The 24,781-nt window shown below is 43.0% G+C and overlaps 1 protein-coding gene across 3 annotated transcripts in view; it reads left to right on the plus strand.

Moving 5' to 3' along the window:
- The window catches only part of mtm1 (myotubularin 1), a 103,703-nt gene extending 81,527 nt beyond the window's left edge, over positions 1–22,176 (plus strand). For all 3 annotated transcript variants that reach the window (XM_067997271.1, XM_067997272.1, XM_067997273.1), the window contains exons 8-15: positions 2,583–2,738; positions 10,084–10,272; positions 11,847–12,032; positions 12,475–12,681; positions 18,004–18,096; positions 18,898–19,011; positions 19,989–20,165; positions 21,221–22,176. In XM_067997271.1, the coding sequence (XP_067853372.1) occupies positions 2,583–2,738; positions 10,084–10,272; positions 11,847–12,032; positions 12,475–12,681; positions 18,004–18,096; positions 18,898–19,011; positions 19,989–20,165; positions 21,221–21,397 (1,299 nt within the window). In that variant the 3' untranslated portion in view covers positions 21,398–22,176. The remainder of the gene's footprint in view (positions 1–2,582; positions 2,739–10,083; positions 10,273–11,846; positions 12,033–12,474; positions 12,682–18,003; positions 18,097–18,897; positions 19,012–19,988; positions 20,166–21,220) is intronic.
- The last annotated feature ends 2,605 nt before the right edge of the window (positions 22,177–24,781 follow it).

Raw genomic sequence — 24,781 nt, forward strand, 5'->3', positions numbered from 1 at the left:
CATCAAGTCTTGGATGAGCTGCAGTTTCCTCCGCTTAAACATTTGGAAGGCCGAAGCCATTGTTTTTGGCCTCTGCCAAAAACTCTATCTTTGAGACCAATTCCATCCCCCTCCCCAGCCACTGTCTGAGGCTGAACCAGACTGTTAGCAACCTTAGCGTCCTATTCAAACCCAAGCTGAACTTCCAACACCATATCCTCTCCCATTACAAAGACCAAATTCCTCCCACCATTGTTTATTTTAAATGGGTTAACCCTTGCAGTAAGATAGTTCACTAATTTGATACGAGCATGTTATTTGCTCGTACTAGAACAGCAATCTTAATTCTAACCTTATGTTAGTTTTGGTATTAAAATGATTTTAATAACCTCCATAACATCACCCACCTCTGTCCCTACCTCAGTTGATCTACTGCTGAAACTCTCATGCCTTTGTCACCTGCAGCCTCAACTATTCTAGTGCTCTCCTGACCGGCCTTTCATCCTCCACCCTCCATAAACTTCAGCTCATCCAATACTTTGCTACCCATATCCAATCCCTTGCAAGTCCCACTCACCTATCATCCCTTGCTGACATACATTGGTTCCTAGTCTCCGAAAGACTCGAATTTAAAATTACCATCCATGTGCTTAAATTACTTATGGCCTCTCCGTGTCCTCCTCCAGCCCTACACCCTCCCGCATGAATCCTCTATTCCTCTGATTTTTGACCTTTTGTGCAAACCAACCCCCTCCCCGTCCCTTGGTCCCACCATTGGCCGCCATGCCTTCAGCTGTCTAGGCCCCATATTCGGGAAATTCCTGCCTAAATCCATCCGTGTCTCCACCGCGCTCTCCTCCTTTAAGACCCTCCTGAAAACCCATCTCTTTGACTAAGTTTTTGGTCACCTTTCCTAATATATCCTTTTTTGACTGAGTCCATTTTTGGCTGAATACACCTCTGTGTGATGCCCTGGGAGGTTTATCTGCACTAAAGGTGCATTAAATGCACATTGTTTTGCACCAGTGGAATCTTTTTTATATCCACTGTTATTTCTCTCAATTGCTGTAGAGAGTTGTGGTTAGGATAGTGTTGTGATTTTTAATTCCCATTTATAAGGTTAACCACAACTACCCTGAATTATTCAGTCAACCTCACTGGTTTAATAAAATCCATCAGTTGAAATTATAATCTGATTATCGCGATTCCAACTCGAATGAGTCAGATCCAGCTGGTCCTACTTGCATTCTGATGCAGAGAAAATCATTTTAATACCAAAACTAACATGAGGTTAGAATTAAGATTGCTGTTCTAGTACGAGCAAATAACATGCTCGTATCAAATTACTCGCTGAACTATTTTACTGCAAGGGTTAACCCATTTAAAATAACCAATGCTGGGAGGAATTTGGTATGCGGGTGTTAAGGATTCAAGAAAAGTGCCAGTTGTAATTTCTACCCTACAGTGTTCACTTTATTTGATGAGTGATATATATGTTTAAGTGAACTAGCTTTCATTCAGGGAGAAGGTAGTAGGTTGTCTAGCAACTTACTCAATGCACACTTCCCAGGAAGTTAATTGTCTTCTCTGTTCCCGTTTCCACTCAAATCAGCCAGTTTTGTTTTGTAGCTGCATTCTCCTTGGAGTTAACTCACCCTAGTAGACTGGCCGGAAGTGGATAGTTTTACTTCTTATCCTGTCCTCGAAATATGGTCGTGAGAACTGTTCTCAGAACCTGAGTTAGGAAGTGCTGAAATTAATTGTGTTAAACTTACTAGAAATATGTCATTAAATTAAAGCATTAGAAGTCCAAATTCTGGTCCTTTAGCATTCTCATGTGGTTAGCTGAGGCAACTACATTTAATCAGAAAGAAAGGTCGAGGGAGAGAACTTTCTGTTCAAAGCACTCCCCCATTCTATAGAAGAAAATCTAAATCACAGAATTCTGAATTTTTCTTTTAAATAGTTTCATCCATAAGGAACTAAAACAGATGTTTTTCCCCAAAAATGTTAAACTGAATTCTCCCGAGGATAATGTTTTCTTCCATAAGATGGGGTAATACTTTGGGGGGGAAAAATGTGCTCCCCCAGACATTCCTTCCCTTTTAAGCAGGACGGCTTTTACATTTCCAAATAATCAACTTGGCTTATCATTTTGGCTTTCAAGTATCTTTGTTCATTCATTCAATTTCCACATGCAAATAGAGATTTTTGCCACATAAAGGGGAGAGGGGAAGGAATCACTTGGGGATTCTGTACCTTTTAAGAACTTAATCGAGATACTGCACATATCATAGTGACCTTCCCATGTTCGACCTCATACAAAACCTTGTTCCTGGAGGTTGAGCTTAATTCAAAGAATGGTAGTAAGCCATCCCAATAGTGGGTAGTATAATATTGGAAGACCACCCCTATGGTAGGCAGTCTTAAAGTTTTTATCTGTAGCATACAGAAATACTGATTCAAGCATACTGTTAATCCTGATGTTTCAGTTTAAATATTTAACAAAATGAAGTTTATTTCTATTTTAGTCACATGACTGATGCTTTTGGTTGTCTCTTAGTCACGTCATTTATGCTTTTTTTTGTTTTATATTCCTGCAGGGATTACCTGACGAAAAGCGGAAATGGAGAATCACTAACATAAATCAGAACTATGAGCTTTGTGACACTTATCCACCAATCTTAGTGGTTCCAGCCAGCGTCAGTGATGATGATCTGCGAAAAGTGGCAGCCTTCAGGTCCAAAGGTCGATTACCGGTGGGTATGGTAAAGATCCATATATAATACCTGGTGATAATTGTCCATTTATCTATTATACTGAATTCTTTTTTCTAAATAGTGAAGTATCATTAGGACATTTTGTTTGAAGGTTTTGTGCAGTTTTCAAATGTCCCTCCCGACCTAACTTCTTTTCCATTTCCCAAAATTATAAGTTGAACTGCACTAAAGAATGTTTTGTTGACTTATTAAAAAGGCAACAGTTTCAATTTATATTAATACTTTTCCACTTGTATCAATATATTAAATTCAGTGTGTGGGTGTGTGTATCATTGAAAACTCATTCTAACTATTTGTTGCTTCTGTAGGTGATGCTGTGATGGGCATTTTCAATGTTAAAGGTGCCATGCTTCCCTGTCATAGCCTGTGTCAGTACAATAGTTGCTACTTTTTAGTGAGATCAAATCACATAGTGATTGCTGCTGGCTTCCCACAAATTGTTCAAAATACTTTTTTTCATCTGCTTATTTTTCCCTCAGTAGCTGAAGTTTCTTGTGTCCAAAATAAGGGTTTTAAAAAAAAAAATTACATATTCCATAACATGATTAAATTAATCCACAGAATTGCCTTTTGTGATTTATAATGCTGTCATTAACATTTTTATTTGAAGATTTCAGCCTCTCCCAAAAAGCTTGGACTTGATATTTTTCTCCTAGAGCTGTGATTCTGATTTCCTCTTGTTTCCATTAAAAGAATTCTTTAAATAGTAATTTTAGGTCAATAAATTATCAAAAATTCCCATGGAAACATGGGAACAGGAGTAGGCCATTTCGCCCCTCGAGCCTGTTCTGCCATTCAGTGAGGTCATGGCTGATCTGTAACCTAACTCCATATACCCACCTTAGCCCCATATCCCTTAATACCTTTGGTTAACAAAAATCTACCAATCTCAGATTTAAAATTAACAATTGAGCTAACATCAACTGCTGCTTGCGGAAGAGAGTTCCAAGCTTCTACCATCCTTTGTATGTAGAAGTGTTTTCTAATTTCACTCCTGAAAGTTCAGGCTCTAATTTTTAGGCCATGTCCCCTAGTCCTGGACTCCCCAACCAGCGGAAATAGTTTCTCTCTACCCGGACTTCAAGGGTTAAGTTACGAGGAGAGATTACACAAATTGGGGTTGTATTCTCTCAAGTTTCGAAGGTTAAGGGGTGATCTGATCGAAGTTTATAAGATATTAAGGGGAACAGATAGGGTGGATAGAGAGAAACTATTTCCGCTGGTTGGGGATTTTAGGAGTTGGGGGCACAGTCTACAAATTAGAGCCAGACCTTTCAGGAGCGAGATTAGAAAACATTTCTACACACAAAGGGTTGTAGAAGTTTGGAACTCTCTTCCGCAAACGGCAATTGATACTAGCTCAATTGCTAAATTTAAATGTGAGATAGATAGCTTTCTGGCAACCAAAGGTATTAAGGGATATGGGCCAAAGGCAGGTATATGGAGTTAGGTCACAGATCAGCCATGATCTTATCAAATGGCGGAGCAGGCACAAGGGGCTGAATGGCTTACTCCTGCTCCTATGTTCCTATCAGTTCCCCTTAATATCTTGAAAACTTCGATCAAATGTCCCCTTAATTTTCTAAATTCCAGGAATCACGACCCTGGTTTGCGTAATCTCTCCTCATAATTTAACCCTTGGAGTCCAGGTATCATTCTAGTAAATCCATGCTGCACTCCCTCCAAGACCAATATATCCTTCCTAAGGGACAATATTTTTTTAAAGGCAAATATTCCCAAACTTTGTTTTGCTAAAATTCCTGACATCTTAAGAAATGAGCAATTATTAAGTTGAGTGGCCCCTTAATTATTGACAAGAGGCAGAAGACCATTTGTTTTCTCCCAAATGGAAGGTCCTGTCTTAGACACTGCTCACGTGCACAGTGAACAAAGAAATGTGGAATGTGTGATTTTTTTTTTTGTTAGAAAACAAGTGAATGCAAGCTCCGATTCCCAACGTTCAGTGTCAGGATCTGATTGGCTTGGACTAGCTATCCTGTTAACTAAGCCTGCCATTTCGATAACAAATCTAAGTTTGTTCAAATTTTAGTGTAATAACAACTTTGTGTTGTTGATCTTAATGCTTTTGGAGTGTAGATTTAATTTGACCGTATGCAATGCAACAAAGGAATGCTGTCACTAAATCCAGAATATTGTCTGAAATGTTAACCGTTTAAATAAGAGTCTTTTAAAAAAAAAATTAACAATATTTCATAGAATCATAGAATGGTTACAGCACAGAAGGAGGCCATTCGGCCCGTCTAGCCCATTCCGACTCTTTGTAAGAGCATTCCAGTTATTCCCCTTTCTCTGTAGCCCTGCACATTTTTTCCCTTCAAGTATTAATCCAATTCCTTTTGCAAGCCATGATTGAATCTGCTTCCACCACCCTTTCAGGCAGCGCATTCCAGATCATAACTACTTACTGGCTAAAAAGGTTTTTCCTCATGTCGCCTTTGGTTCTTTTGCCAGTCGCCTTAAGTCTGTGTCCTCTGGTTTTCGACCCTTCTGCCAATGGGAACAATTTCTCTTTATTTACTTTATCTAAACCCTTCATGATTTTGAACACCTCCATTAAATCTCCTCTTAACCTTCTCTGCCCTAGAGAGAACAACCCCAGCTTCTCCACTCTGTCCACGTAACTGAAGTCCCTCATCCCTGGAACCATTCTAGTAAATATTTTCTGCACCCTCACTAACGCCTTCACAGGGCGGTGCCCTGAATTGGACGTAATACTCCAGTTGTGACTGAACTAGTGTTTTATAAAGGTTCAACATAACCTCCTTGCTTTTGTTCTCTATGGGCGCTAAATTGGGCCGTGTAGCGCACGTTGTTTCGGCGCTACAAGGCCCCTCCGACATCCAAGATGACGTCTTGGATGCGCACGCACGTTTCCTGCGTGACGTGTGCCAGACGCCATCTTAGTATAGGAATTAGCGCATGCGCTAACCCCGAACGCTGGAAGCGTGTAAAGGAGGGAGAAAATGGCTGCAATCAGTGTGCAACGCTGATTTAAAGTGATGCACACAATTTTGGACCTTAACGCTCGACTCAACGCACAGTCTTATCCCCGACCGTCTAAACATTTCTAACAGTGCCTGAAGGACCCCCCCACCGGTGCTATTTAAAGGGCCATGCAGGTGTTGCAGGTTATTTGCTGGATTATTGCTTCTGGCTGCTGGAGGAGTAGGAAGTGTTTTTTGAAGCTCCCTATTCTTATTCAGAGTTCCTACACTACTTTTGAGAGTGCTTTTGCAGGTATTGCCTTACGGGTCGGGAAACTACAACCCTGGTGGAACAACATTCCTGGCAACCATGGGCGGTCTGCTAGGGCTCCCGTTGGGCATTGAGCATGACTGGGAGCATGCAGAGAGGCCACGCCTAGCAGAGGAGATGGAGGATGAGGAGGCGCAGGGCACTGAGCAGGAGGCCCTACCCAATGAGGGCCTTCAGGGATCAATTCTCTGACCTCCACACGACCGAGGAGGATTGCATCCGACGCCTGAGGTTCACCAAGGAAGCAGTCACCGAGATCTGTCAACTGGTGCGGCCACAACTGCAGCCTCAGAGCAGGGCGAGGACAGCATTGCCTGTGGCTGTGAAGGTCACCGTGGCGCTGAATTTCTTCCGCTCAGGAGTATTTCAGGCCTCTGCTGGTGACATGTGCAACATCTCGCAGTATGCAGTGCACTGCTGCAGAAGGGAAGTCACAGATGCACTGTACCACACGAGGAACAGATTCATTACCTTTCTTCTCTACAGAGCCAATCCGAATGAGCGAGCACAGGGGTTCACTTGCATTGCTGGCTTCCCCATGGTGCAGGGTGCCATGGACTGCACACATACTGCCCTGCGTGCCCCGCACATCAACTCGGCTGTCTTCCTCAACGTGCAGCTGGTGTGCGACCACACTCGTCGCATCTTGGAGGTCGATGCCCGCTACCCCGGGAGTAGTCATGACGCCTTCGTCATGCGGCAGTCCAACATGCCAGCTATCTTTCATCCGACTCGGCAAGTCAAAGGCTGGTTAGTGGGCGACAAGGGCTATCCCCTCACGACGTGGCTCATGACACCAGTCAGGAATCCACGGACATGTGCACAGCAGGCCTATAATGAGAGCCATGCTGCCACACGCAACATCGTGGAGCACACCATAGGCCTCCTCTAACAACGCTTCCACTGCCTGGACTGGTCTGGAGGAGCCCTGCAGTACTCCCCCGAGCGGGTGGGCAGATTCATGGTGGTCTGCTGCATGCTGCACAACCTCGCCATCATGAGGGACCAGCCTTTGTCACCAATGACTGCAGAAGATCCTGAGCCAGAGGTGGAGGAGGATGAGGAGGTAAAGACGGAGGTGCAGGAGGAGGAAGAGGCTGAGGAGGAGCAGGAGGTGGGGGTGGAGCCGGAAGTGGAAGAGGACGCAAGGGTGCAGCAGGAACCACACGCCTTGTCTGCAAGGGCTCTGCTTGCTCGCATGATCCGTGCCCGGTATCAATAATTGGAACTACATCCCCCAACTCACCAACAGTCCTACCTTCCCCACCTTTCCCCTCCCACAAGACAATCAAATCGCCCTCCATCACATTACACATTGGTGTCCCTCTCAGCTCATTGCATGAATAAAAACCACCACCAAACGCAAAATCGAACTCATTTATGGATTAATAAATGAAAATATGCGAACATAACAGAACTATTCACCCTTGTGCATTCCCTTAGTGCCTGTTGTCCGTGTGCCTTTACGTATCCTAGTGCTCCTACGAGGTGTTTTCCCAGTGGCTGGAGCATGGGTGGTGGAAGGCTGCTGGCTTTCAATGGAGGAACATCCAGATGGCCTTGGAGGACGATCTCGAGCAGCTCTGGGCCTGGAGGGCCCGGCTTCAGACTGCACCATCTCAGCATGGGCTGCAGCAGTCTGTCCTGGCTGGCCGACAGGAACAACAAGGGCACTGGCGGAGTGGCAGGGGTGGGAGCAGGAATGCTGTCGCCCTGAGAGGACAGTAAGTCCGATTGCCATGGCGCCACTGTCACTCTCCCGGGGCGGCGCCTCAGCAATCCTGGTGATCGGCTGGTGAACAGATTGCTGGCGTGCTGTGATGCCCTGGAAGCCCCGTTCCACAGTGGTCCCCAGAGCCAGGATAGCAGCAGTCTGAGCTGCAAATGCAGCAGTCAGACCTTAGATGGCAGATGTTTGTGCTGCAATGGATGCTGTGACATCAGTCATCAGACGCTGCATCATGGTGGGTTCCACAGGTGCGCTGATGGAGGTGACCACCCGTTCCATGTTGGAAAGGATGGGCTCCAAGCTCTGCGCAAAGCCCTGCGCCAAGTTGGAGCTGGACTTCTCCATGCCCCTTCTCATTATGCGCAGGCTTTCCAGTGCCCCAAGCATTTGTTGGTGTACGCCCATCAGCCGTCTTCTGTAGCCTGGCCCATTGAGGTCCTCACCTGACTCCTCTGCAGCAAAACTAGTGAGTGACCTCACCCTCCGGTGAGTTGGCTCCTATGGTATCCGTACCCTCCACCCCGGCTCCTGCGCGCTTGTGCTCAGTGTCTCACCACATGCAGATCCCTCCTCTGAGCTAACCTCCAAAGGACGCTCAGTGTCAGTCTCTGAGCTGGTGGAAGCAAGTGTCAGATCGAGTGACGGTGTGGCTTCAGTGTCCTCCTCCTCCTCCTCCTCCTCCTCCTCGGGTGCTGCCACAAAGGGAAACAGGTTGAGTTGTGGAGTGGGGAGAGGAGCAAGTAAGAGGTGCGAGCTGGCAGCATGAGTAGTACATGAGTCAGAAAAGATTATGGGAGGACGGAGATGTGGAAAAGGTGAAGGATCATTAGATATGCAGAGACCCCCTTGACCGGGACCTCCAGCGCAGCACGTTGTAATGGCTGCAGTGATGGCCTGCCTAATGATCCTGAGCACCGTCTCCTCTAGGGGGATGAGGACATGTAGACGTGCCTGTCCAGCCTCAGGTCCCTCCTGCTGGCGGGTGTTTTACGCCACCTTCTGCAAGACAGAGGACAGTGTGTCATTGAGTGTCCTGCAAGGTGTGTGGGTGATGTGCCTGTCATGGTCGAATAGCTGCCAGTTTGTGTGACTTGAGTGGTGGTTGTGTGGCCTGCAAGTGTGGTATTATGTGCGTGTGAGATGCAGCATTGCGTATGGATGGGCAATGTTTGTTGGTGGGTGGGGTGGATGATGGGAGGTATCGTGCGTGGAGTATTGCTGCAGTTGGTAGGATATGCCACTTGACACTTCCATTCACTCACCTTGACCACTCGTGTCAAGTCATTAAATTTCTTGCGGCACTGCACCCACGTGCGTGCTGCACGGAGATTTCAGGGTAAGTAGCAGGTAGCACGAATTCCCCCTATGTCTCTATTTATAAAGCCCAGGATCCCATATGCAATTTTAACAGCCTTCTCAACTTGTCCTGCCACCTTCAAAGATTGATGTATATGCACCCCCAGGTTTCTCTGTTCCTGCACCCCCTTTAGAATTGTACGATTTAGTTTATATTGCCTGTCCTCGTTCCTCCTACCACAATGCATCACTTCGTACTTCTCTGCCTTAAATTTCATCAGCCATGTGTCCAACCATTCCACCAGCCTGTCTATGTCCTCTTGAAATCTATTACTGTCCTCCTCTCTGTTTACTACACTTTCAAATTTTGAGTTGTGCAAATTTTGAAATTGTGCCCTGTGCACCCAAGTCCAAGTCATTAATGTATATCAAAAAAAAGCAGTGGTCCTATTACTGACCCCTGGGGAAACACCACTGTATACCTTCCTCCAGTCCGAAAAACAACCGTTCACCACTACTCTCTGTTTCCTGTCACTTAGCCAATTTCGTATCCATACTGCCATCCATCCTGGAGGATGACTTGATAATTTATGCGGTGCTTGTTAATTCTTGAGTTACAAAATTTTCTATTAAGCATTCTTTAAATCTGTGTGTAACTTGAAATGTGAATTATTTTGATGCCTCCATAATAAGTACAAAACATGCATTAATATCACAGAGATCATATGAGATGCCTCTCATCTCGTTCTAGAAGTGTGAGATAGACGCAGTACTTTGATCTGTTCTTTTCTGGAGCCCTGTGAATTTACTTATTTATTTATTCCTGGTCAACAGATATTTAAACAGCCTTTTTTCATGAGGGGAGGAAGGTGGGGAAAGTCATCCTGGTTGTTGTATTGCTGTGTGTTACTTATTTCGTAGTCATTACCTAACACGTTTCCAGGAGTTGCTTACCATGTGAAATACTATAAATGTAATTTTAAAAATCAACTCTTATAAGGACTGTGTTTTCATCTGTTTCAGGTGTTATCCTGGATACATCCAGACAATCAAGCCGTTATTACTCGTTGTAGTCAGCCTCTAGTTGGCATGAGTGGAAAACGCAGCAAAGATGATGAAAAATATCTTGACGTTATTAGAGAGTCCAATGGGCAGACCCAGAAGTTAACCATCTTTGATGCAAGGCCAAGTGTCAATGCAGTAGCCAACAAGGTGTGTAACAGCGTATGAACAGAGACGTACTATACTTTGGGGTATGATAGAATAGTGGTTATGGTAGTATGCTAGTAACCTGGAAGCTGTGAAATTTAGTTTAATAAATCTGGTAAATTGTAGGCTTGCACCCAGAACAAAAAAGGACCCTGAAATCTGGCAGATTGTTATAAATGCTCTTCAGGACCTGACCTACACGTGACTAGTCCACACTACATGGATGACTGAATGCTCTTTGCAAGCTACTGAGTTGTACAATCACTAAAAGAAGGTCCACCACCCTCTTCTCAGGGCTACTAGGAATGGGCAATAAATGCAGCTTTGCCAGTGTTGCTGAAATCTTGAGAAGAATTTTTATTTGAAAAAAAGAAACAAAATAATTACTCACTGAGATGTGTTTCTGATATACTTGAATAGCTTTCTCCTCTGCATTCTTTGAGCTGGCCGCAGCAAGATCCCTGATTTTTGTTTACGACTGGGTCACAACGTACAACCGCATGAGTAACCTGTTCCACTTTAGCTCCCTCTACTTCATTCTTGACATGTTTTCTACCTGTCCCTTCTTTATACTATCTACTAATCTATTAATCACTTCCCTAAAGTTACAAAAGAATAAGGTAAAACTGTAGCAAGGACGGCAGAGTGTCTGCCTGCCAACTAGATGGTTACCTGTATGAATACTGTCGCACATCATGCCTAACCCATATTTTAGGGTTGGGTTGCACCAATGATGGGCACTTAACTGTACTCTGGACTGGCATGGCTGACTTGCTCTATTGCCGGGCCATCTCCTACCAGACTAGAATTGTTTGAAATAGTGAATGGTCCACAGTGTCCCAGTCTGAAATTGAAAATAATTGCTTGAAATAGCTTAAATTTAAAAGGCACGAGAAAGTAGCAGTATAAAAGATAGAAAAAGATTAAAAGCCAGTAAAATGAAGAAAAATATTGAAATGTGAATGAAAAGAAAAAATAAACATCTGTCACTGTCAGTATTTAATTTGGGCCACGTACTTGTTGGAGCTGGTATAGAAGTATCTAATTTTGTATAATGAAAACCTTTTTTATTGTAACTAATGAAGCAATTAATTTAATAACATTGTGTATCGCAACTAATATACTCGAGTACAGGTATTATCAGTCCACGTGTTAACTACATTAAATCCCCAAAGTTACTATGTAATAGCATCATATGTTGCATGTAACTGCTACCAAAATTTCAGCTCCAGCACCCTTTGTTCTATAAAAAGTTACCTTATTAATAAAAGGCCCATTATATGTAAATAATCGTAAAGAACATTTTAAATGATAGTTATTTGTTCTTTAATTATGATACATTAATGTGATCTTAAAATCCAGCATATTTAGTACTTCCTGTATAATGAGAATATTTAAAAATATTAAATGGTTTAATATCCACTATGATCAAATTAGTGCTCAGCTGTTGGTGTGTATATTTTTTCCTCACCTCCACCACTGTACAGCACACACTTTTCTGGTTTAGTTACAAAGTCTAGTTTGCATTGCAAGTAATTGAGAAGAAGGCCCTTATTAAATGCTCACTCTATTTTCAGGCCACAGGAGGGGGCTATGAAAGTGATGATGCCTATCAGAGAGCAGAGCTCGTCTTCCTTGACATTCACAACATTCATGTGATGAGGGAATCTCTGAGGAAGTTAAAGGATATCGTTTACCCTAGCGTAGAGGAATCCCACTGGCTTTCAAGTCTCGAGTCAACACACTGGTTAGAACATATTAAGGTGAGGTGGTTCTGTCTTTTGTCTGTGTGTATGGGTGAAGTGAATGAAGTGCTGATTTGTGATGAGCAGCATTAGTTACCGGCGGAGATTTTCTTTTTAAAAGAGTTTAGAAATTGAAATGTAAAATAAATATAGAAGTAGGATGGTGAACTTCTTAGTAATCCAGTTTTTGGTGAGCATTTTAGTAATTTAATTTTTACATATAACAGTCCAATCCTTGAGGTTTTTAATTAAATGTCACAATTAACACAGTTGTTACACAAATAAACTTCTTGCCTTTAATTAATTGTACATGTACAGCTTTCTGTGCAAGCTTTGAATTAAGTCATATGTTTCTTGGAAGCGATGAACATTCATTTACATTGTCATTTCCATCTAAAATTCATAAACATGCCAGCTTTTTAAAAAATGCATCTTGTACAACTTATATTTTTATATGTAGTTTGTTCTGGCAGGGGCAATTCAAGTAGCAGATAAGGTTTCATCTGGAAAAAATTCAGTATTGATACATTGCAGTGATGGCTGGGATCGCACTGCACAGCTTACTTCTCTTGCTATACTGATGCTTGACAGCTTTTACCGAACAACAAGAGGTTTTGAAGTACTTATTGAAAAGGAGTGGATAAGTTTTGGACACAAATTTGCAACGGTAAGAATTTTGAACCACTATTCAGCACAGGAACAAAATGGGGTCGAGTTTAGGATGGCCGAGCGGGTGCATTCGTGGCGGGCGGGCTCCGAAAATTGGGGATTTCGGGGCGGGTCCGGAGCCCGGCTCCAACCCGCCCACTTCCGGGTTCCCCAACGCGCGTGCAGCCCCCGCATGCGGGACTCCCACCGGCAATTAAAGCCGGCGGGATCCCACTTAAATCAATTAATTTGATAGTTCAGGTCATTAGGAGATCTGATTTGGAGGTGGGATTTTCAACCAAACTGAGCGTGTTTCCCGCACTGGGGGAAACACCCCCAGTTGAAATGGACATGTTGCAGCCACCAGCTTGTGGCAGCTGCAAAGGCCCATTTGACAGGTGGCGGGGGGAGACCTCACTCATTGCAGGAGGCCACTCTGTCACTTTGGCCTGCACCACCCTCCTCCTAACACAAAAAATTACAAACTTGCAACCTCAACCCTGGTGTGCGGACACATTTACCTACCTTGCGGACCCCTCAAACGTACATCTTCCAGATGGGGGCTGCCATAGCTGCAGTCATGACGACCTCGGAGGATGAACAGCATCACCAGCCTCACCGGCCATGTCGTCCACCTCTGACACGTGGAGCTCCACAACACAGTGCTGTGACACATCCACCTGCACAGCAGGAGGGAGGACAACCGCAGAGAGAGATGTGTCGCAGAGGGCACTACCCTCGCCATAGGGTCTACAGACCGAGGCTCAGCTTCCTGGGCCTCTCTGAGGAGCACTGCACATGGAGGCTCAGAGTCACTCGACATGTAGTCATGGACATCTGCAGCCTCCTTGATGCCGAGCTGCTCCCGGCTGGCCCGAGCACCATCTTCTTACCTGTCGCTGTCAAAGTCAGCATTGCTCTCAACAACTTCTCCGCATCCTTCCAGGGTGCCACTGGGGTCATCGCCGGTGTCTCTGCCGTCTGCACAAGAAAGCCCTGCAAATACACCTACACCCACTCTGCAGTGACACAATGGCTGGCACAGGTGTGGGTCTTCATGGTGATCCTCAGGAAAGGGCATTATTGCACAAACCAGACAAGATTTGCAAAGACGTGGCAGTAGCGGTGATAACACATTTTAATATTTTTTTTGCAAAACAAACAAAAGTAAATCAAAAACATGACATTTTGTCTTACACCCTTGTGCATCCCCTTTGTGCTCACCAAACCTTCACCCTATGTTTACGGGAACCCCTACATGATGCTACCCCTGTGGCTTCAGCAGTGGTAGTGGCAGGTTGCTCTTGTCCATGCCCTGACCAATGAGATGCTTTGCGTGGATGCCCTCTGGGTTTCAGTGCCCGTGAGGGCCCCTCCAAAGACTGCTCCACCTGTGCAGGGGCAGATTCGGCCACCTGGAGAGGGGGCAGCGTTTCGGGTACTATTGAGAGGGGGCAACGGGTGAGACGTGGGAGTGCTTTGAGTGGCGTCCCCACTTCCACGTCCCCTTTCATCATCATCCCTCTCCTGGCCCAGGCCCACATCACTCTTTCCACCCTGCTGGATGACAGTTTGGAGGACTTGTGTGAAGCCTTGGAAGGCCAGTTGTAAAGTATCTGTCAGCCTGTTTAAGGCGGCAGAATGTTTCTCACCCTGAATCCGAACGGCCGTTGTCAGGGCCTGAATGGACCCATTGTTGAGCCATGCTTGAAGCTCGATGGAGGCTAGCCTTTCCTCCATCGCAGACATTCCCGCACCTACCCGCGACACTGTCTCAGAGATGCCTTCACGTCCCTGTGACAGTATCTTGGAGATTCCCTACTGTACCTGTGCCACCATTCTACTCATGCAGGAGTTGGACTCCTCCATCCTCTGCGCGATTGTGGAGAGTGCGCATGGCAACTGTTCCAGTACGTCTGCAATGTGCTGCTGGCCCTCGATGACTCTCCTTTTCATGGCTGGCTCCCAGGGTTCAGCATCTGGGTCCAGCTGAGCAGAGCCTGGAGAAGAGTGCTCCCACCGACGCGGACTCTCCACGGCTGCCCCTGCCACTGGGGTCTGCTCGTGCTCACGTGCATGGTGACTCACCATTTGCAAGCCCAACTAACTGAGGACAGGGAGCCACTGAGGTGTGTGTATCTGCGCTGGTGGATGGCTGGCTCAGATGTGACGATGCACCCTTAGAGGCCGGCAGGTCCTCTGAGGAATCACCCTCCGCAGTCATGGCGCTCGCAGATGGCCCTGCAAGAGAACAGAAAGCAATATTAAGCATGTGGACAGATGTTGAGGTGCTGCCGATGCCAATTGATGCTAAGATCATTTGCTATCATGAATGCTGAGTGTTAGATTTCTGTCACCAGCCGCTTGTGCACGCCCAGTCTTGGCCCCCGCCACGGACAGGCACTCCAGTGTGCGGCTAATTTCCATTGCCTGCTGCTCTGCGTCTGTTAAGACCAACTGGTGTGGCGGGGCCCCCTCCGGTCTTTGCCCTCTCCCGGGCATTCTGGCATCTCTTCTCCTATCAAGGCAAAACACAGAGAGGAGTGATTGAGTGATGGTTGCATAGTGACCCGCTGCATGCATTGGTGTGGGTGGGGGTGACCGTGAGGGAGATGCATGGGAGGGTGCGTGTGAGACATAGCCATGAGATTGTATGAGGATTGGGTTGCGTGATAGTGTTCGAATGGGAACTGGGGCGGTGAGTAATTGCAGGCAAGGTGAGAATGATAGTTGAGTGGATGTGAGGAGTGATGCAAGAACGTTGTGGTGGCAGTGCAGAAGGAGTTGTGTGGTGGTTGAGGTGATGTGGAAGACGGAGTGTGGGAGAATGTGTAAATATACTCACTTTGGCTGACCTGGTTAGGCCATTAAAGCGCTTCCTGCACTGGACCCAGGTTCTGCACACATTGCCGCTGCTGCTGACTCCCTCGGCCACCTCCAGCTAGGCCTTTTTGGTGGCGGCGGGAGGCCACCTCCTCCCATCAAATGGGAGCAGAATTTTCCTCCTCCTCATCCCATCGAGCAGCACCTGGAGTGAGGAGTCAGAGAACCTTGGAGCAGCCTTGCCTCTGGCCTGCTCCATGATCGAAAATTAGCTCGTTGCTGCAGGAGGAGCATTGGAGGACTGCCCCTTTAAATAGGGCTCCTCCTGCTGACAGCCTGTGATGCTAGTGCGCCTGATGCGCAGGTCTGGAACGGGAAACCCGGAAGCACGCGTAAGTAGCTTTAATTAGGCTGCGATCACGTGCGGAGCACCCCGAATTCACTGGGCGCGTTACCCCGCTGCCAACCCGCCTCCCTCCTAATATCGGGCCCAATATTCTTCATCCTGAACACTGATTTGAGACTAAAATAAACCAATATCTCCTTTAATACAGACTTCTTGAAAAGTTGTAATTTTTGATGTTATCACTTATGATGTAAGGAAACCTGCTTATAGAGAATTTCAATATCATGAAACTTTGATACACAATGAAATAATTTGAATGTCCTATAGAGGCGAGCAGATGCCCTTCTTCCTCCCATTATAATGAAGTTAATATTTGCTTACTGAAAACCTGAGCAATGATTGTTCATTGTTTACCTCTGGAGGCATTGGAACATTGCTACAGAAATTGGTGCTTGCAGTTGTAAGAAACTTAATTTTTGTCTTTGCACTGATCTCTTAATTACAGTTTACAACACATTCATTCTGGTTTGGGTGCAGCAAATAGTCTTTGTCAAGAGCTCCATCTTTTTAAACAATGTGTGGTCAATTTGTACACTGAAACTGAATATCGTTGAAGGGTTGATTTCTTGAAATTGACTGTTGATGACTTTGAACTTGTAGCTATTACTGCTCCATTAAATTTTCAACCGAGAGTTTTCAGTGTACTTGATTTGAAGGCTCCTTACAGCAGTGCTGCTGACATACACTTCCATGGGCACTTGCAGCCTTTCAGTACATTGCCCAATTTTTTGTGTGTTAGTTAAAATTAAGAACTGTATAGTTCCACTGAGGCTAAAGTTTATTCAGTAGGAGTAATTCCCTGACTTTGTGCACCTGGCTGGGAACCTCACCCGCTGAAAGCATATATCAAAAATTCAGGCACGCACTGCACGAGGTGTGGGTGGGTGGGTGTGCGCGTGCGCGTGCGCGTGTGTGTGTGTGTGTGTGTGTGTGTGTGTGTGTGCGTGCGCGCGGGTTACAGCACTATTATTGGAAAATCAGGTTACTAACTGCTTTTCTGTTTGCACTAATACCAATGTGTGCGCGCGCGGGTGGGTGGGTGTGCGGGTGTGCGGGGTGGGTGTGCGTGCGCGGGGGTGGGTGGGTGTGGGCGTGCGTGTGCGCGCGCAGCCGGGCTTCGCCGGCATGGCTTCCCCTGCTCTCCAAGCTATCAAGGTTGACATAAACATTATGGACCAGAGGAGTCCCAGCACCAGAGGACTGGGGAGGGGGAGACAATTAATAAATAGGTTTGGTTATATACAACTTATCTTGATAAACTACACTGCCGTGTATAATAGTTTTGTACGTGGAATAAGTTTGGCTTAAGGAGACATTGATCTCATAAAAGTTGATCTTAAATGAGTTCCATTCAGGTGTAATTGCATAATTCTAATGAATGTAATTTACAGTGTAATGTTGAGTACATTTCTGAAGGGGAACAGTATCGATTGCCATATACTTCCTAAGTGTTACAAAAAATTTCTACTGAATGATTGCCGTATAGTCTCAATCGTTTTTAGTACAAATGTTCTGAAACTGCTGGTGTGGGAGCAGATTTTTTTTTGACTCTTGTAGAATTCTTCCCTCGACTGATGAAATAAAGTTCTAGCCAGTGTTATCATGAGTGGTGACAGATTCGTGATGCCACTGAAGAGACAATTCTACACACACAATCAGCTTTTGAGCCATCTCTGACCAATAATTTTGAAATACAAAACCTGGTAGAAATGGAGGACTGAGAGACTCCAGAAGTGTACGGATATCTCAATTTATAATATGTAGCATTATGCAGCAACTCTGATGCATACAGTTTCCCATCGATTTAAATTCTTGAAATAAAAATAGCTAAGTCTGTCAACATCTGAAAAACAAAGTTTCAGGTGTGGACCCTTCAGTGCTGATGGCAATTCTATGACTTGTGTAACCTGTCTATAGAATTATAGAATGTTACAGCACTATTATTGGAAAATCAGGTTACTAACTGCTTTTCTGTTTGCACTAATACCAATCAACAATTATAATCGCTCTTAAAAAAAATTAAAAATCTAAAATCACCTGTTATTTTTAGTTGATGGAAGTCCATAAAGTGTGTTTTGCCAAAACAGATTTTGACTTAATTATTTATTTTAGAGAATTGGACATGGTGACAAGAACCATGCAGATGCAGATCGGTCTCCTATATTCCTGCAGTTCATTGACTGTGTGTGGCAAATGACAAAACAAGTAAGTGGTTTTAATATTAAGTGGGGAAAATGTAGAATGTTGTTCTATATTGTTATGATTGATGGACAATGATTGGACACCATCACATATCTGAATTTTTTGACTCTTTCCACAGAGAAGATCTAGATATGTTACTTTAAAATGTACTTTTAAAGTTAAAACTTGTTCTAAAGGGCTTAAATTCACAGGATAGCAGGGGTAGCAGGTATATATTAGGTTTCAGACGGGGTGTCTAAAGCTAGCATCCATGAGATAGAGATAATTTGATATTTCAGCAACCATTTACATTCAGTGCTATTCATTTGAACTCAGCAGAGGTCATTGCCAAGTTAGGCTGGCGGACTGGGCTCTGGGGGAGGTATTCAGTTTTGACAAAAATTTTGGTATTGCAGAGGGTTTCTTTAAACAAAAAAAAAGGCACAGACAGCAAAAAGCATTTTGGCTTTTGCAAACGAGGTGCTGCACAGACATACAGCAAAAGGCTGCAAAAGACGGGACTGCTGGAAGAGTGGTGCTGCCCTGGATTATAGGACAGAATACTGTTTAATTGGAGTAAAACAGCTCACCTAAGTGGGGGTTGTGTCTCATATTATTTGGTATCATTATGTGGAATATAAGTTACACCGATTTGAACTAAACTACTCTGATCAGAGCAATTGCTCTGTACGTTTTCATCTTACTGTGGAGTAAAGCACAATTTGAACCAAACTTTGCCTCATCTAGTATTAACCTTCAGAGAGATTTAACAAATTATACTTTAAAGGGATGTTTTTCACAGGCTTTATTTTCTCTTGGTTCTAGTTTCCGACAGCTTTTCAGTTTAATGAGCTTTTCTTGATTACCATTCTGGACCACCTGTACAGCTGCCGGTTTGGGACCTTCCTTTACACCTGTGAACAACAGCGATCGAAGGAGGTTGGTATTACCAGGTTTTGGAAAAAATCTGCTAGCCATCTAGTGGGGATCAGCAAGGTGCATTCTGTGGTATCGCTGTCATTGTAATATCTGCTGAAGTACTTTATAACCTGTCCTCTAGCATTAAGGTGGGGGAATGGGTATGGAAATAATAAAATATTTCATGCTCTGTGTACATGGTGTAATTTTTTAAACTAAGGTTGTGCTACAAATGTAAAACTTTCTGTTTACTCAGGTTGCTTCTTAGTTCACTTTGGTTTTCCCCTCAGCTGTTTGTGTTTTCCTTTGGATCTTCTATTTCTTTTTGTTTGTTTCTTCCTTCTCTCCCTTCCTGTACCTTTTAGTATTTCTGACACTTGCTGGGCGAGGGAGTGTAGGAGTCAGCACACATTTATGGAGGAACGGGAGAGACAGGGAAGCAACTGAATTAGAATCACATAATCTTGTTTTCCATTTTTCTTTCATTTGTCCCATTTTGGAATCAAAAACTCAAAATATGTAATCCCTGGTGGGGGGGGGGGGGAAAGGAAGAATCGCAGCATACTTTAATTGAAAGATTGTGTGTATGTGTTGAGAACGCTATTTTAATCCTGGTGCTATTGTTTTTACATACTAGCTGACTTCCTGTGTCGTTGTTAAGTGCATTGGGACATTTTACTACATTAGAGGGGCTATATAAACACAGATAGAAAGAAACACATATTTTGAGGGCCCCTTTTCCTGTCACCGCCTCTGGTTTCCCCTTTCCAATTCTTTGTTTCTTCCCCCTTTCTCTTTGTTTACCTTCCATTCTCTCTACCACTGTGCTGCTTTCTATCTCTGTATGACTCTCGCGCTTTCTTGTTGTCGTTGTTGCACTTCTCTGTCTCCAACTTTGTCATTCCTTCTCTCTGCCTTCTCCTTCTTTGACGTGTCTGCATTCTCCTGGATGTGTGCAATATTATATTGAAAGTCATCTTTTTTTTTGTTGGTTCAAGGAGTTGCGAAAAAGGACTGTATCCTTATGGTCTTGTATAAATAGTGAAGTTGACAAGTACATCAATCCTTTCTATACGAAAGACCAACATCACGTGCTATACCCAGTAGCCAGCATGCGGCACCTGGATCTCTGGGTCAACTATTACATTAGGTGGAACCCTTGGTTCAGGCAACAGGTATGGTGATGATCAGAAACCAATCGTTATCTCTTCCATGTATGCTATATTTCTGTAAGAACATGAAAAGTTTTGGGGGTGAGAGACAGCCCATCAGATTGTCCATCTTCTCTGGGGCAGCACCTTGCTTTGTCAGGCACCAACCCAAGTGAGATTATGAATTCATCTAATGGGGCATTGCAGGGACAAACCTATGCCCTACCTTTTGTTGCAAAGCATGTTAGTACATAACATACCATTCCACCATCTTTTCCTTTAAATTATAAAAGTAATTTTTTTTTTCTTGTTTGTTTTCCCTACACCATCCATTCCACTCAGGTAAGTTGACTTTTCTTGGCTTGCTGTGTGTTTTTCTTTGGCCTATTTTTTTTAAAATCCCAAATAAATCTAAACTATATTTGTTTTTCACTGACCGAGATCTCATCTAAAATGTCTAATTCATTTGTGCAATGGTTTAATTTTACTAAATCTTGGTTTTCATTTATCAAATTTAGTCTGTCAAAATTCTACCAGTATGATCCTTGTTTTTCCTCAGTAATGAAGGTTTACATTACTGGTCTTCCAAAGTGTTAAGTGGTTTTTTAATGTTCTAGTATGAAAATCATTATGCAGCAAAAGTCTGAATGAGCTGTTCATTTTAAAAAAAAAGTTTGCCACCATGAGTATGAAGTCAACACAAGTGAATTAAAATGTTTTTTGGTTTCACGTTCTAAAACTGCATTGTAATTTACACTAAGGTAATGTAACTGATGTACCCAGAAACAGAACAGAAATTCACAACATTGCTCTAAAAAAGATGCAAGTAACGATCGAACTTTGATGTGTAACTCTTGCCATGTTTAGAATCTCGACCATCAGTTGCTTGGGAACTTGATGGGGCAAGCAGTTGTGAAACTGAATCCCAATGAGATTAAAAACTGTTTTAACATTCACCAGAAATGTTAATTTTTTTGAGAAAAAATGCCTGCTTATTATAGAACTGTGCATTTTTATTCACGTTAAAATAAAATGTTACATATTTAGGTAACAGTCTTTCCTGTCCCCTCTCTGAGCAGCAAGACCCCGTTCAACAGCGTTACAAAGAGTTGTTGGTTGTACGAGAGCAGTTACTGAAGAAACTAGAGGAATTGCAGATTTCAGACTCTTCGACACGAATGCTTCCCCATGTTTCCAATTCATCAGCTTCATCCTCTCCGGTGCCAGTATCTTCACGCTCACAGACAACACTCTGAGATCTATGCCTAGAATTCCAAATACTTATAGTACTGATTACTTTAGAGACTCTGAAGAATTTATATATGTTATACTGCAGCATGTTAAAAGAATGCTGGATAGGGGTGTTGATTTATTTGCATGAGTTAATACTATAATGCCTCTTTATACAAAAGTGAAGTGAATTAAAAATATTTTGATAAATGACATTATTCTAAATGATGTTTGTGCCTTAGTTTAAATGGTAGCAGGCTACCATTTATATAGGGTTAATGTCCTGCTACTTCTGTTTTGAGTCAGTAGTAACACTGACTTTCTCAAATCACTGAATAAAGAAAACTGTGGAATTACTCATCTCAAATCCATATGAGTAGTGAGGGACTGGAGGACAGCTATCAAGCCTATATGGATTACTGCAGAACTGACCAGGAAATCCTGATTCTATATTTTACACAGATAGCTTATGTGGCTTGCACTGCAAATTACTGATCACATACTACTTCCTACTTTAATGGTGTTGCCTAGGTAATCAGACAGTACTGTACTATTAATGGAGCTCTAGGGCCAGTGCCAAACAAAACAGATATCAGGACTAGAAAGGTTTTTGAAAACAAAATGGGGGTGAAATTGATCTTGAGCGGTAGTGCAAAATGGGCAGTAGTGAATCGGCCGCACGCTTTACGTTCTGCTCAAGTAATGGGCTGCCAATTCGCTACTGCCCGTTTTATGCTAACATCCAAGACTAATTTCACCCCTGGTGTATTTTTCTGTCACTGTAGATGGTCATCCCCCCCCCCCCCCCCCCCCCCATTATCTGTTGTCATCTTCCGTATCAAAATCAGGACTTAAATAAAATGTGATCAATTTATTTCTATGAATCTATTTTACAGTCTGAGTTCTCTCTCACTCATTTTGTAAGTATAATCTTTCCCTGAACGGAAGTGTCAGCCGATGCCTAGAGCATATGCATTAAACCTGATACTCTTAAGAACACCTGCATTCCTGGTGGGGCCTTCCAGCTGCAATTTATGAGCTTACGTAAATAGCTGAGATATTTCTATACATTTGTGTATTGTTTGCCGTGAGCTAAAAATATTATGCATAATTTAAACAAAATTTGAATTAACTATTAAACCATGGTCAATTATATCTTGGAAATTTTATTGTCCATCCCTTTAAAGCTGTTATACTGGCAGTAAGTGGAATTACATTTAGGATTTTGTACAAATGTTTTGTTTTTATGGGCCAGTAGGAATAATGACTGATTTTGGAAATGTATGGATATCTGAAGCATTTTAGCAGCTGCATAATTATTTTGTTTCCTTGCAGCTATGGATCTGAAAGTAACACAGAGCTCAAACACTGGCCTTCATAAGCCAAAAAATTATTGTTGGCACTGTTAACATGTTTATCAAACAGTTGTCTGATATTTTACCAGAGGTGTTAGTCCATTTAAAATCACTGGATAAATACCTGTGTTGAAATAGTGGACAAGGGAATGCCGTATGAGAATGTTAAATGTTCTACCATTAATACCAACTGTAATTTCTAGACTTTAGTTCAAGTTCCCTAGTGTTACAGATGTGTTGTGTAGTAAAGCATAATTTCGTAGCATAATGTTCCTTTCAGTAAAGTACGTAGACTTGTTTACACTTTTGGACATCAACTTATTTCAAAACAATTTATCAGCCAAATTTGATAGATATTAGTTTAGGAATTTCATGCTAGTTATGCAAGGGCCATTTGTATTGAAGTTATTTTTCTTTGAATGTATCTTTTAATAGGTTATTAGCTCAAAAATATTCACCTGCATCCATTTTTTTTTTAGGGAGAGCTAATGAGATATTGAGATTTTAGCTAAATTGGCAGCACTTGCCTGAGCAAGAAGGTTGTAGATGCAAGTCCTTTTATGGACTTGAAAACATGTCGTAGGCTGATAGTTCAGCACTGAGGGAGTGCTGCATTGTTGAAGGTCTTCGGAAGAGACATTAAACCAAGGCCTTGTCTGCCAGTTCAAGTGGACATAAAAGACCCCAAACTCCCCGAAGTAGTGCAGGGGAGTTCTCCCGCTATCCTGGCCAACATTCCTCCCCAACCACCACCAATAAAACACAGACTATTTGATCATTCATTCCGTTGCTGTTTGTGACATCTTATTTTTACCTGTATGCTAACTGTAATTGCACTTCAAAAAGTCACTCATTGGCTCTGAAGTGCTTTGGGACATCCTGAGGGCATAAAACACTATATAATTACAAATTTGTTCTTTCAAATTTGTCACAAATTGAGCAGATTTAGACCCATTCTTCGAAGTTGGTACATTACCCTGTTCATATTACTAAAACAAGTTTGCTTCAAATTCCGAAGGTCTGAATTGAATTCAGCTGCTTCATAGCTTCTGCCATTTGCACCTTATTCCAGTTCAAAGAGAAATTGTGTTTAGCCTTAAGGAAAGTGCTTGAATTTGGGGAGTTTCTGCTCTACTATTTAAACTTGGTATAGATAAGCCTGCTCTGTTGCTGCTGAACTTTAATTGGATTTGGCTGATAGCTGTGGGTCATGAATGGATCATTACAGTTATTGTAAACTCTAACGTCCTGAGTGTAAATATGCCCTATGTCATAATCTGAACCTGAAATCAAATGAGTATTGTCAGTGTGCTGAAAACTTTACATTAAATCACCCTGTCAGTAAGATTTAACCAGTGGATCAAAGATTTGTACTTGTTAGAGCTGTGTATGCTTAGAGACTGCTGTGGATGGCAAGCAGACCTGAAGAGCTCGATCAGTTGAAATCCTTGCCATTGTGCTCCATCTGGTTGTAAAGTCCAGTTGCCGCCTTAATTTTCCATTGCACATGGTTATTTGTGGGGTTGACACATTTTCTTCCATTTTTGGTTTTGTTAGGCCTGCTGTTAATCATTACCTCAATTAAAAATGTAATTTTGCTTCAACGTTAAAAATTTTGAATTTAAGGCTTAGAAACTGTAATTGGTTTTAGATATTTAGTAAGTGTTCGCATTGCCTGATCTTTGTCTTTATGCGATTAATAAGTTGTGGATTGTTAAGCATTCCATTTTTGCTGTATTCTTCACAAGAATATTACTAAATAACTGGGCAATCCATACTGGTTGAACCATTTTACTTTTGTTGGCTGATCTGTATCTTAGAACATTTTTTCCCTTCATTTAAGTAGCAAGCTGTAGTAGCCAAAGGCCTTTATTCTGTGGGCTATGAAGCGTTCGTGTAGACATAATTAAAGAAAGACAAAATTAATTTACATGATAAATTAAACTGTTACATTAAGGCTGATGCTCGCAGAATCTACTGATATTTGCAAATTGTATTTTGTGGCCAAATAGCGTTGCTGCCGGATGTCTTAACGTTTAGTATTCAGCCATTTCT

Source organism: Heptranchias perlo, chromosome 15 (genome assembly GCF_035084215.1).
Source record: "Heptranchias perlo isolate sHepPer1 chromosome 15, sHepPer1.hap1, whole genome shotgun sequence".
In the NCBI taxonomy this organism is placed as follows: Eukaryota; Metazoa; Chordata; class Chondrichthyes; order Hexanchiformes; family Hexanchidae; genus Heptranchias; species Heptranchias perlo.